Raw genomic sequence first — 13,848 nt, 5'->3', positions numbered from 1 at the left:
TGCATGTGTCTGGAGCGTGCACATGCCTGGAGTGTACACATGTCTGGAATCTACATGTGTCTAAAGCACCAGGCACTTGTGCTCTGAGGGGAGGTTACGATTCCTTTTCCTTTACTCCTGTAGGTGGATGCTAGTTTTTCCACTGTCCATTTTAACTGACAGTGTCATATGCAGAGTTGCAATGATGCCTGAAGCCTGAGCCTTGTGGAAAGTGAATAAATTCCCACTATTAAAGTCGGTTCCCAAGCAGGATTACTGGCAACAGTTTAGTAAGTCACCACTGGTCGCACTGCCAAGTGGAAGTGGTTTATTGGTGGACTGCAAGTTCTGACTGAATTTGAAATCCTGCGCTTGAAGTGGAGGCAAAGGTTGTGACTCGGAACCACTCGCCCAGGCCAGCAGCTGTCAAACTGTGGTGCAGAAATTAGACTGGCAGCTGGGTTAGAGTTAGGGTTAGGATTAAGGTGAGGGTTTCATTCAGGTTAGGTTCAGGATGGCAGCTGGCTTAAAGTTAGGGCCAAGGTATCGGCAGAGTTATGGTTGAGTTAGAGTCGGGGTGGTGGCAACAACTGGATTAGGGTCAGGGTCAGGTTGGTGGCTGGGTTAGGATTTGATTAAAATCAGGGCTATGGTGACAGCTGGATTAAGGCAATAGTTAGGCTGGTTTAGGGTCAACTTGGGGTGGCTGCTGGGTTAATGTTAGGGCTAGGGTTAGAGAAGTGAGTTGATTAGGATTAGATTCACAGTGACAGCTGGTATAGGGTTAGGATTACTATTGCAATTGGGTTGGGTCAGGGTTTAGGTGACAGCATAATTAGGGAGTGTATGTGCGCAGTCAGATAATTGTTCTCTCTTGTTTTTGTATTCTTATATCTTGAGTTTTTTTTGTTTCATTGATGCTTGCCAGTATTGTTAGGCTGATGCTTTCTATTATTTTTTATTCAGTCTTACTTGCCATTATTTATCCCTGTCTGGGGTTATAATAGTGGGGTTCAGTTCACATCAAACTGTGATTTCCTGTATTAGGATTGCTTAATCTGGGGGTGCAATTTATTTGCATGTTGCAGATGGCTTTAGTATTGAGAGTTGGTGTCCAAGGTATATGTTAGATTCTTAAAAGAGGGTATGTATATTTGAAAACACAGGCATGCTTAAGAGCAAGATAATGATCATGGTTGAATTATTTTAGGTTGAAGGATTAGTCTCATACTTTTTTAGTGTGCTGGTCCCTTAAATTCTTTTGCATGGCAACTTAAAAGGGCTATTTGCATAGAAAGCACAGCTTCGAGGGAACATTGGTCATTTGGGTAAGAGTCATGTTTAGGATGCTGCTGAGTCAGGGTCATGATAGGGTTGTAGTTAGAGTTAGGATAGCAGTTGAATTAGAGTCATGGTTAGGGTTAGGATGGTGGCTGGGTTAAGGTGATGTTGGGTTCATATCAGGGTTAGGGTGGGGTTAGTTAGTAGTAGGGTTGGGTAGCTCTGGGTTAGTATCAGGGTCAGGTCAGAGTTATGGTAGGGCTGGGGTTAGTATCAGCTTTAGGGTGAGATTGGGTTAGTATCAGAGTTAAAACATCCTTCAAAGACATGCCATTACCACACCTTTTGCATCTGATTCTCATCTTCACCATATACACTACATCTGTAGGATTCACACATTCCTCAGAGTCACACATAGCTCTGTCATACTCCCTTTGCAGAAAGAGGGACAGCACAGAATTCCAGGGAAAGAGCCAGGACTGGTGGAGGGCCACAAGACATAGTTGAAGTGAACTGAATGGAGAACCAGGGAGTTGATATCAGCAGCACTCTAAGCACCTTGAGAATTGGTAATGGTGAGGTTGGCAGTCCGGCAGAACAGAGTTACTACGTTAAACTTTGAGACTTGCATCTCCTAAAAAACAACTTCTCTGTCAGCTGACTTCAACACACTAACAATTCTAACCATGTGACTCACAAACATATTAATATTTTCAAAGTATCATGACTAAAACTTATCCCTTTCTTCCATCCTCTAGCACCGTCATCCAAAGCCAACAGTCATCACCAGGAAAGGACAATGACTCCTCGTCATTGCTCCACCATGTGAGGTTGCACCATCACAGGATATGTTTGACCTATGCACCAGCGCAGTTCCCAGCACATTGATTGGATATCTCAGTCGGGTAGACGAGATTACACCAGTGATTCTCACAGCACAAGTGAGCATGAGCAGACTGTTTTGGCAGGGTCAGCTCAGGAGAATCTATGTGGGAGCGTGCTACCCTCTCCCCAACAGAACAGAGATGCAGAACCTGAGAGGGCCAGTGACGATAAGGAGAATAAGGGACACACTGGAGTAACTGTGTGAGATGTTGGCAGTCCTGCCAGGCAAACTGTCCACAACGGCAGAGAGGATGGAGAAGCCCTGTATAGGGTTTCTCCAATCTGCAGGGGCCATGCAGTATATGGCCATCTTCATGGAAATTGTAACTGAGACACTGTCACAGGCTCAGATGACTGCTGTGCAGCCTCTGAGTGTGAACCTTTGTTATAGATCTGAGAAATTGGTGGACAGGATAGATTAGGGGTTCAAAGATGTCACTGATCTTCTTTTCTGCTCTCCTGCAAACATGTAGGACAGATGTCCAGCTATCCAGAAGAGAGGATGGAGAAATGTGAGGGACAGGATGTCTGCACAGCTAATTTATTTCTTTGTGTTGGCTCTCAGCTGTTCAATGGCCATCTGCTCAATGGAAGTGCAGCAGCTTTTCACCTCTCAAGCTGCAGCCCTTGGGGAAAAACTTTGCAGAATCTTCATAAGTGTCATCAAACAAAATGTGACACTGAACCGCATAAGGAAATATTAGGACTGGTGGGTTTAAAGAGTGTCCTAAAGGAGCTGGGAGGGGTGGAGAGATTTTGAGAAGGAATTCCAGAGCTTAGGACTCAGAAAGCTGAAGGCAAGGCCACCAATGGTGGAGCAATTAAAATCAGGGATGTGCAAGAGTTAGACTTGGAAGAGCCCAGATATCTTGGAGAATTGTAGAGCTGGAGGAGGTAACAGAAATAGGGAAGGGTGAGGACATAAAGGAATTGAATACAAAGATGAGAATTTTAAATTGTCCCAAATATAGCATTGGTGAGGGTATCACCAGAGATGAGGTGAGTAGTGTAAGCTGGCCTAGATTTTAGATTTTATTTTAGTAGGATTTAGTTTGCCTAATATTGACAATTTTTAAAAGTTTACAACACGTGTATTCTGCAGTAGGCTATAAACTTAAGTCACCACTTTGTACTAACACATGATCTAAAAGAAGCCATTTTGTGGTTTGAACATCTGCTGACAAAGTATGCAACATTTTGGTACTGTACACTAACCACCTGTATTATAAAGTAGCAACTGAATGGCAACAGATGATTATTACCAGGCCATGGTAAAAGAAAAGGTAATTGAGACATTAGATGGGTTTAAAATTGAAAAGGAGGAGGTATTAGATGGGTTATCTATACTTAAAGTTGATAGGACACCAGGATCTGATGAGATGCATCCAAGGATACCGAGGGAACTGAGTGTGGAAATTGCAGAGGCCCTAGCCCTAATTTTTCTGTCTACCTTAGACTCCTCGGTGGTCCCAGAGGACTGGAAGATTGCAAACGTTACACTCTTGTTCAAAAAAGGGCGTAAAGATAAGCTCAGCAACTACAGGCCAATCAGTTCAACTTTGGTAGTGGGGTAACTTCTCAAAACCATCATTCAGGACAGAATTAATAGTCACATAGACAAATGTGGGTTAATTAAGGAAAGCCAGCATGGATTTCTTAAGGGAAATCGTGTTTAACTAACTTGCTGGAGTTTTTTGAAGAGGTAACAGAGAGGGTTGATGAAGGCAATACTGTTGATGTAGTGTACATGGACTTCCAAAAGACATTTAATATAATGCTACACCACAGTTGCCTTCAGCTTTCTGAGTCCTAATCTCTGGAATTCCTTCTCAAAATCTCTCCACCCCTCCCACCTCTTTTAGGACACTCTTTAAACCCACCTGTCCTAATATCTCCTTATGTGGTTCAGTGTCACATTTTGTTTGATGACACTTATGAAGATTCTGCAAAGTTTTTCCCCAAGGGCTGCAGCTTGAGAGGTGAAAAGCTGCTGTGCTTCCATTGAGCAGATGGCCATTGAACAGCTGAGAGCCAACACAAAGAAATAAATTAGCTGTGCAGACATCCTGTCCCTCACCATTTCTCCATCCTCTCTCTCCTGGACAGCTGGACATCTGTCCTACATGTTTGCAGGAGAGCAGAAAAGAAGATCAGTGACATCTTTGAACCCCTAATCTATCCTGTCCACCAATTTCTCAGATCTATAACAAAGGTTCATACCCAGAGGCTGCACAGCAGTCATCTGAGCCTGTAGCAGTGTCTCGGCTACAATTCCCATGAAGATGGCCATATACTGCATGGCCCCTGCAGATTGGAGAAACCCTATACAGGACTCTTAATATAATATAATGCTGCACCACAAACTTGTGAGCAATGTTATAATTATTGAAATAAAAGGGACAGTAGCAACACGGAAACAGATTCGGCTGAGTGACAGGAAACAGAGAATAATGGTTAATGGATTTTTTTTGTGCTGGAGGAAGGTTTGCAGTGGAGTTCCCCAGGGGTCAGTGTTTGGACTCTTGCTTTTCCTGATATATATTAATGACCTAGACTTTGGTGTGCAGGGTACAATTTCAAAGTTTGCAGATCATACAAAACTTGAATGCATTGTGAACTGTTAAGAGGATAGTGTAGAACTTCAAAAGGACAAGTTGGTGGAATAGGTGGACAGGTGGCAGATGAAGTTCAATATCGAGAAGTGTAAAGAGATTCATTTTGGTAGGAAGAACATGGAGAGACAATAAAAAGTAAAGGATCCAGTTCTAAAGGGGGTACAGGAGTAGAGGGATCTGATTGTACATGTGCATAAATCATTGAAGGTGGCAGGACAGGTTGAGAGAGCAATTAATAAAACATATAGTATCCTGGGCTTTATTAATAAAGGCATAGAGTACAAAAGCAAGGAGGTTATGTTGAGTTGACGTTTCGAGTCCTCATGACCCTTCGACAGAACTTGTTCTGTCGAATGGTCATGAGGACTCGAAACGTCAACTCTTTTCTTCTCCGCCGATGCTGCCAGACCTGCTGAGTTTTTCCAGGTAATTCTGTTTTTGTTTTTGTTTTGGATTTCCAGCATCCGCAGTTTTTTTGTTTTTATATAGGTTATGTTGAATTTGTAAAGTCACTAGTTCGGCCTCAGCTGGAGTATCGTACCCAGATTTGGGCACCACACTCTGGAATCTTTTCTGCACCCTCTCCAATGTCTTCATATCCTTTCTAGAGAATGGTTCCAGGTATGAGGAACTTCAGTTATGAATATAGATTGGAGAAGTTTGACCGTTTCCCTTAAAGAAAAAGGAGATTTGATAGAGGTATTCAAAATCATGAGGAGTCTGGACAGAGTAGGTAGGGAGAAACTGTTCCCATTCATGAAAGGGTTAAGAACCAGAAGACACAGATTTAAAGTAATTGGTCAAAGAAGCAAAAGTGATATATGGAGAAACTTCTTTATGCAGCAAGTGGTTAGGGTTTGGAATGCTCTGCCTGAGAGTGTGGTGGAGGCAGGTTCAACTGAAGTATTCAAAAGAGAATTAGACTATTATCTGAAAAGGAAGAATATGCAGGGTTACAGGGAGAAGGCAGAGGAATGGCACTAGGTGATTTGCTCATTTAGAGAGCTGGTGCAGATGTGATGGGCCAAATGGCTTCTTTCTGCACCGTAACAATTCTGTGATCAAAAGTACCTCAATTACTCTGTAATTGAAGGATAAGTAATTAATAATGAAATAGTTAATAGAAGTTGGATTATATCTATTTCTGTATTTTTACACTAACATTTCTATGTTAGAATCGAAGTCTGAGACTTAAACATACTGTGACAGCATTTGTGAGAAAGAAATCTACAATATCCAGTAGAGGCCCTTATTAGAACACAATGTCCTTGACTAGTTTCGTACTGGGCCTAATGGTTAAGAAATCTGTTTCGTTTAAGATAAAAAATACATCTTGAAATAATCCATTGTTTTATGTTTATAAGACTAGAATCAATTAAATTAACCCTTACAATATTATTGACCAATTGGCTATTAACAACTTTAGATCAAGGTGGGTGATAGCAGAATTAGATATAAAAGAGAGCTTCGGGAACTATCTTGTTTGTGTATTGTGTATTGCCCTGTATTGTGTTTTCTCAGAGGCAAAGGTAGAATTCCTGTTGCATGAGAACGGTTGGTGTAGCACTGGGCTGAGGGACAGAGCCAGAATTCCTGTTGGCTGGACCCTGGGATATTACAGTTTCCTTCCAAGACAGAGGCAGAATTCCTTTCGGCGAGAAGATTTGAGGTTGTTTTCCACTTCTTCTGGACTCCACTTCTTTGAAATCTGTATTATTATTGACAAGTATACCATTTTGTTCCTTTGTTCTTTCAGTTAATTGCTAAGTGTATTGATGTTTTGTTTTATCCTTTATTAAACAAACTTGGGTATTATTTGCTAATTCAGTGTCTTCATCTTGCCTGATGGTTATATCTTTAAAAAACAGTTTAAAGGGTTAATTTGGGATCCAGTAATTAGGCTGCAAGCAGCTAAATTAAATCAAGTCTGAATTTATTAGAACAAACTTTTTAAACATACAGCAGGGGTTGGGTGATGTTACAGAGGTGGAAGTCTTGGTGATAGAGGACTAAAGTGGTCAGAAGCTGGTCTCAGGGTCAAAACAATGGTCTGGTTCAGCCTCAAACAGTGATCAGGGAGAGGAATGGAGTCAGTGGTTAGGGAACAGCGTTTGTAGTAGAGCCCAAAGAAAATGGCTTCAGTTTTCTCATTACATGGTTGGAGGAAATTTCTGCTCATCCAATAAAGGATGTCAAACAAGAAGTGTGACAAATCAGAGGTAATTGAGAGAGCTGGTGGTGAGGTAGAACTGGGGTCAGTATACATGTGGAATCTAAAATTGTGTTTTTGGATGATGTTGGCTTGGGGCAGCATGTAGATGAGACATAGGAAGGGGGCGGGGGGGCAGTCACCAAAGGTTTCGAGTTGGTGGCTGAATTAAGTTTGGGTTAAAGTCAGGGTATGATGACAGCTGGGAAGAATGGGAAGAGAAGCCATTGCAAGTGATCTTCTGGTTACGACTGGATAGGTAAGAATGGAACTAGATGAGGAGAACAGAGAAGAAGTTTGGAGGAAGGAGAAGGAAGGGAAAGAACATCCACATGTAAGATTGACTGAATATTTCGATTCTAGATATCAATTGTAGGTGTGTGGTTGCATCAACAAAGGAGGAGGAAGAACAAGAGGTTAGTGTTGATGGTTGATGCATTTTCTTTGGGGAATATCAATCGCAGTAATTAGAAGAAGGAAGAAAAAAGACAGAATAATGAAGGCAGGAATGGTGAAATTAAAAACACGCTATCATAAACATTCCCATTGCTTGATCCTGGATAGTTAGAGCTGCCTGGGTGAGGTTTCTTTCCCAAACAAGCTCCTGTGAGGTACTGAGCCAAGTAAGTGTCACCTATCAGGGTGAAGACATCTCCTTCTTAACAAATAGATTATCTAGAACATCAGCCATCTTAAAGTGCACTCCCCACCACCCACCCACCATACTCTACTTTTGTAGCAAACCACCCTGACCCAAACCACTCTTCTTTTGAAGTGAGCTGCTTTTTTGATTTAAAAAGGGTAGAGGGCCCATCTCCCATTTCCATTAGGTCAAGAAGTGTTGTCTTTCTTTTTAAATTTCCTCCCAATAATTATTAAAGACCACTATAAAATCAGACCTGAGATTTGGAGTGACTGTAGCTCCCAATAATATGGTGACTGCATTTTTGCCAGTGCTGGGTCCTGGCAGGGACATGCACTATTATGTGACATCCCTATTATACCTCCTATAATTTGATAGTGAACAACACAGGTAAGGAGCTAACTCTTCCCAACCAGGATATAGGGGCAAAGACCATGGCTGGAATTGTCAGGCTCTTAGCCTTGTTGCTGCCTCTAAAATCCCTGGAGGGCAGTGTTCTCTGTGAGGCCTGATTAGCTGGTGTTTCTGGCTCTCAACAAGGGGCTTGTGGTGGGCAGAATCTTCCTGCTGGTGGACCCTGTCAAGGACACTGCATAGAAGATTGTGATATCAAACGTTCCATCCTTTATCCCCAGTGAGCTCCTCATCCCCCGAACGGCATCTACGGGGTGAGGTGAAGTTGGGACTGACACCGTCAGCTTCAGGAGACCAGCCATCACTGTTACGTCTTCTTCTGGTTATTTATCCAATCAACGTAAGAAGAGGACGCTGAGTGTGGATTCCACATCCATTGACAGGGGACTGCCTGTTGTGTCTTCTGGATGTTGGACAGTGTGTGATGCCGTGCTTATAAGGAGGTGGAGCATATTCATCAGAATGAACTGTCTCCCAGGCTACCAAATGGGCAAGATAGCAAGGCTGGTGTTGCCTTGGCTCCTGCTCTGGCTCCCCCCCAGCCCAGTTCCAATCACCTTCATTCTTTCTTGCCTCATCTCGCATCAGATCCTGCCCTCGGGATTGTGGAAGAGGGTAAGGGGAGAGGGTGGGTAAGGACAAGGCCCTTTCTCCCTGCCTCTGACTTTTGGTGTCGGTTTTGCTGGTGGGACTGTGGTTAGACCTGTTCCTGATTTTACCAGGAAGGAGAATCTGCCACTGCTGCTGGGGATGGGATGGTGACAGTTGTGATGTCTGGTGTGCCTGATCTGGCCACTTACCCTGTGGGATGGGTTGAGCAGGTCTCTGCTCTCTGTGTGGTGGGGACAGGGTCTTCCACTATTGTCTGGAATTGCCATTGTTCCAGCCATGGCAGGAAAGTGGAGTTGAGGATTATCAGATCAGCCGTGATCTCGTTGAATGGCGGTGCACACTTGTTGGGCTAAATGGCTTACTTCTGCTCTTACGATCTTATGGTCTGTGTGGTTGGCTGGGGGGGGTGGGGGTTGTTGGTCCAGTGGTTGCTGCTCTTTGTGTAATAGGGAGGTGGAATGTCAGTTGTGGGTGGTGACAGTCTGGAGGATTACAGCTTGGTGATGGCAAGAGAGAGGCCTCAATGCTGAAGGTGAGCATGTGTTGCGCTTTTTTTGCAGGAAACCCACAGCATTCTGGGAAATGAGGCGATGTGGCTTTTGAAGTGGGGAGGTGGATGTGGGGTGTTTTTGCATCAGTTAGCTCACCGCTGCTTTAAATGGGGTGGCTATCTTGTTAATCTTGCCTTTTGGGCCAGAGATCTTGGGGGTCAAGAAACTAGTGCCAGGCCACTTGTCCCATGTTACCATGGGACATGCCACCTCACTGGAGAATGTGTTGGCCAATCACACTGTTCCTGAGTCCTTTTTTGTTAGTCTTTCAGCATTTTATTCTAGACCAGCATTGGTAGCCTATCCCTAACTGCCTCTGAGAAGGGGTGGCCTTCTTGAACCGCTGCAGTCCATATGGTGCAGGTATGCTCACAATGGTGTTAGGGAGTTCCAGGATTTTGACCCAGCAAGTGAAGGAACAGCAATCTAATACCAAGTCAGGCTGGTGTGTGGCTTGGAGGGAAACTTGAAGGTGGTGGGTGTTCCCATGCATCTGCTGCCCTTGTCCTTCTAGGTGGTAGAGGTTGTGGATTTGGAAGGGGCTTTGAAGAAGCTTTGGTGAGTTGCTGCAGTGTATCGTGTAGATGGTACACAGTACTGCCACTGTGCGTTGGTGGAGAGAGTGAATGTTTAAGGTGGTGGATGGGGTGCCAATTAAGTGGGCTGCTTTGTCTTGGACACTGAGCTTCTTGAGTATTGTCAGAGCCACACTCATCCAGTTAAGTGGAGAGTATTCCATCACACTCGTGCCTTGAAGGACAGGCTTTAGGGAATCAGGAGGTGAGTTAGTCACCACAGAATTCCCAGACTCTGATTTGCTCTTGTAGCGATAGTATTTATATGGCTGGTTAAGTTGTTTCTGGTCAATGATAACCCAATGATTGTTGATAATTGAGGGTTCAGTGATGGTAATGGCATTTAATGTCATGGGTGAAGACATCACCTCCTCTGCCTGAAGATCATTTAATGTTATGGGGAGATGGTTGGGTTCTCTCTTGGAGCTGTTACTTGCCAGTTATCAGCCCAAGCCTGTTCAGGTCTTACTGCTTTTGGGCTTCAGTATGTGAGGAGTTGTGAAGGTACTGAACATCCCTCCCTGAGTTTGTTGCCAAAAGTTTAGTTGAGTTGACTTCTTCAGGGGCCCAAGTTGTCCTAGGTTATCCGGAGGGAGGGAGGAAAGATAGTCCAGTCATCCTGGGTTATTGGGAGTGGGGAATCAGTGATCTTTGGTTAATGGGATGGGTGGTGAGAGGGGTGCTGGGTGGGGAAGGATGTGATGATGGAGGGAAATATTGTCCTGGGTTACCAAGACTAAAATGCGGGGGGAATGGGGGTCACCAATCTGAGGAATGGGGCAGTTGCCCCAGGTAACGGAGGGGGGGGGGGGGGGGGGGGTGGTAGCTGTTGATGACCCGGACTTGCTTGGTGGGCCGCGGTTGTGGTTCCGGGTGACGCCGGGCCGGCTGCCGGAGAGGCTCTGGTCGGGGCCTCAGCTGGAGTTATGCCGAGGGGTCACTGGAGGCTGCAGGCCGGGAGCTGCGGCTGGCGAGGAGCCCGTCTCACTCCTCCCCCGTACCGATAACGGCCCCAGGTCGGACCATGAGCGGCCAGGAGCAGGAATCACACTCGGAGCAACAAGAGACCGAGGTACAGGCCCTGAGCTCCATTTACGGCACGGACTTTAGGGACCTCCGGAACCAAGACCCATGGAAGGTGAGAGGAGAGGACAGGAAGGTGTATGAGGGGGTTGTGGCGGAGGGGAAATGGGGGGCGGGGGGTGAGTGGAGGGAGATTTGTCGGGGGCGGGGGAGATTTGTCGGGGGCGGGGGAGATTTGTCGGGGGCGGGATGGGGGAGATTTGTTGGGGGGGGATGGGGGAGATTTGTTGGGGGGGGATGGGGGAGATTTGTTGGGGGGGGATGGGGGAGATTTGTTGGGGGGGGGATGGGGGAGATTTGTTGGGGGGGGGATGGGGGAGATTTGTTGGGGGGGGGATGGGGGAGATTTGTTGGGGGGGGGATGGGGGAGATTTGTTGGGGGGGGGATGGGGGAGATTTGTTGGGGGGGGGGATGGGGGAGATTTGTTGGGGGGGGGATGGGGGAGATTTGTTGGGGGGGGATGGGGGAGATTTGGGGTGGTGGTGGGGGGGGATGGTGGAGATTTGTTGGGGTGGTGGTGGTGGAGGGGCATGGGGGAGATTTGTTGGGGTGGTGGTGGTGGAGGGGCATGGGGGAGATTTGTTGGGGTGGTGGTGGTGGGGGGCGATGGGGGAGATTTGTTGGGGTGGTGGTGGGGGGGATGGGAAGATTTGTTGGGGTGGTGGCGGTGGGGGGGATGGGGGAGGTTTGTTGGGGTGGTGGGGGGGGATGGGGGGGGTTTGTTGGGGTGGTGGTGGGGGTGGATGGGGGAGATTTGTTGGGGTGGTGGGGGGGGATGGGGGAGATTTGTTGGGGTGTTGGTGGTGGGGGGGATGGGGGAGATTTGTTGGGGTGTTGGTGGTGGGGGGGATGGGGGAGATTTGTTGGGGTGTTGGTGGTGGGGGGGATGGGGGAGATTTGTTGGGGTGTTGGTGGTGGGGGGGATGGGGGAGATTTGTTGGGGTGTTGGTGGTGGGGGGGATGGGGGAGATTTGTTGGGGTGTTGGTGGTGGGGGGGATGGGGGAGATTTGTTGGGGTGTTGGTGGTGGGGGGGATGGGGGAGATTTGTTGGGGTGTTGGTGGTGGGGGGGATGGGGGAGATTTGTTGGGGTGTTGGTGGTGGGGGGGATGGGGGAGATTTGTTGGGGTGTTGGTGGTGGGGGGGATGGGGGAGATTTGTTGGGGTGTTGGTGGTGGGGGGGATGGGGGAGATTTGTTGGGGTGTTGGTGGTGGGGGGGATGGGGGAGATTTGTTGGGGTGTTGGTGGTGGGGGGGATGGGGGAGATTTGTTGGGGTGTTGGTGGTGGGGGGGATGGGGGAGATTTGTTGGGGTGTTGGTGGTGGGGGGGATGGGGGAGATTTGTTGGGGTGTTGGTGGTGGGGGGGATGGGGGAGATTTGTTGGGGTGTTGGTGGTGGGGGGGATGGGGGAGATTTGTTGGGGTGTTGGTGGTGGGGGGGATGGGGGAGATTTGTTGGGGTGTTGGTGGTGGGGGGGATGGGGGAGATTTGTTGGGGTGTTGGTGGTGGGGGGGATGGGGGAGATTTGTTGGGGTGTTGGTGGTGGGGGGGATGGGGGAGATTTGTTGGGGTGTTGGTAGTGGGGGGGGATGGGGGAGATTTGTTGGGGTGTTGGTAGTGGGGGGGGATGGGGGAGATTTGTTGGGGTGTTGGTAGTGGGGGGGGATGGGGGAGATTTGTTGGGGTGTTGGTAGTGGGGGGGGATGGGGGAGATTTGTTGGGGTGTTGGTAGTGGGGGGGGATGGGGGAGATTTGTTGGGATGGTGGTGGTGGGGGATGGGGGAGATTTGGTGGGGTGGTGGTGGGGGAGATTTGTTGGGGTGGTGGCGGGGGGGATGGGGGAGATTTGGTGCGGTTGGATGGGGGCGATTTAGGGGAAGCTGTGGGAAGTGGGCAAGATGGGGGGAAGTGGGAGATTTTGGAGCAACGGGTGGGAAGGGGAGATTTGGGGGGCAGAGGGATGGGGGATATTGGGGTGTTGGATGGGGTTTGGGCGAGATCTGGGGAATGGGGTAGATCCAGGGGGTTGGGGAGATTTGGGGGTGAGTGGGTGGATGGGGGCGATTTGGGGGTTGCGGGTCTATGGGGAGATTTTGGGGTGAGCAGAGGGATGGGGTGATTTGAGAGGTATAGGAATGGGGGATATTTGGGGGAAGCAGGGGCAAGATGGGTGATTTGGAGGGTGTGGGGTGAATGGGGGAGATTTGGGAGGAGCGGAGTTGATGGGGAGATTTGTGGGGATGAGGGATGGGGGAGAATGGGTGGGGTTTGGGCAAGATCCAGGGAATCGGGTAGATCCAGGGGGTTGGGGAGATTTGGGGGTGAACGGGTGGAATGGGGAGATTTGGGGAGGGAGCGGGTTGATGGGGTAGATTTGGGGGGAGCGAGGGAGATATGGGGGAGATTTGTGGGGGAGCGGGAGGATGGTGATTTGGAGGGTAATGGGTGGATGGGAGAGGATGGGGGAGATTTGGGGGAGGAGCTGGAGGATGGGGGAGATTTGGGGGGGCAGTGAGTGGATGGGGGAGCAGGAGTATGGAGGAAATTTGGGGAGGAGCGGGGGAATGGGGGGGATTTGGGAGCAGGGGGATGGGGGTAGATTTGGTGGGGTATGGTTTGGGTGAGATCCTGGGAATGGGGTAGATCCAGAGGGTTGGGGAGATTTGGGGGAGTGGGTGGAATGGGGGAGATTTGAGGGGAAGCGGGCGGATGGGGGAGATTTGTGGGGGCGGGGTGGATGGGAGAGATTTGGGGTGAAGCGGGCGGACGGGGGAGATTTGGGGGGCAGTGGGCGGAGGGGGAGAATTCGGGGCAGCGGGCGGACGGGGGAGATTTGGGGTGAAGCGGGCGGACGGGGGAGATTTGTTGGGGTGGTGGTGGTGGGGGGGACGGGGGAGATTTGTTGGGGCGGTGGAGGGGATGGTGGAGATTTGTTGGGGCGGTGGTGGTGGGGGGGACGGTGGAGATTTGTTGGGGCGGTGGCGGTGGGGGGGGGACGG

At 48.4% G+C, this 13,848-nt stretch overlaps 1 protein-coding gene across 5 annotated transcripts in view; it reads left to right on the top strand.

Annotated features, from left to right (window-relative positions):
* The first annotated feature begins 10,630 nt into the window (after positions 1-10,630).
* Positions 10,631-13,848, top strand: part of eif2ak4 (eukaryotic translation initiation factor 2 alpha kinase 4) — a 160,777-nt gene continuing 157,559 nt past the window's right edge. For all 5 annotated transcript variants that reach the window (XM_041213972.1, XM_041213966.1, XM_041213967.1 and 2 more), the window contains exon 1: positions 10,631-10,902. Coding sequence is in view for 4 of the 5 variants with exons in the window: in XM_041213966.1 (XP_041069900.1) it covers positions 10,789-10,902 (114 nt within the window). In the remaining variant the exon portion in view is untranslated. The remainder of the gene's footprint in view (positions 10,903-13,848) is intronic.

This window comes from Carcharodon carcharias, chromosome 20 (genome assembly GCF_017639515.1).
Source record: "Carcharodon carcharias isolate sCarCar2 chromosome 20, sCarCar2.pri, whole genome shotgun sequence".
Taxonomy (NCBI): Eukaryota; Metazoa; Chordata; class Chondrichthyes; order Lamniformes; family Lamnidae; genus Carcharodon; species Carcharodon carcharias.
This window is presented reverse-complemented; position numbering and strand designations above follow the sequence as displayed.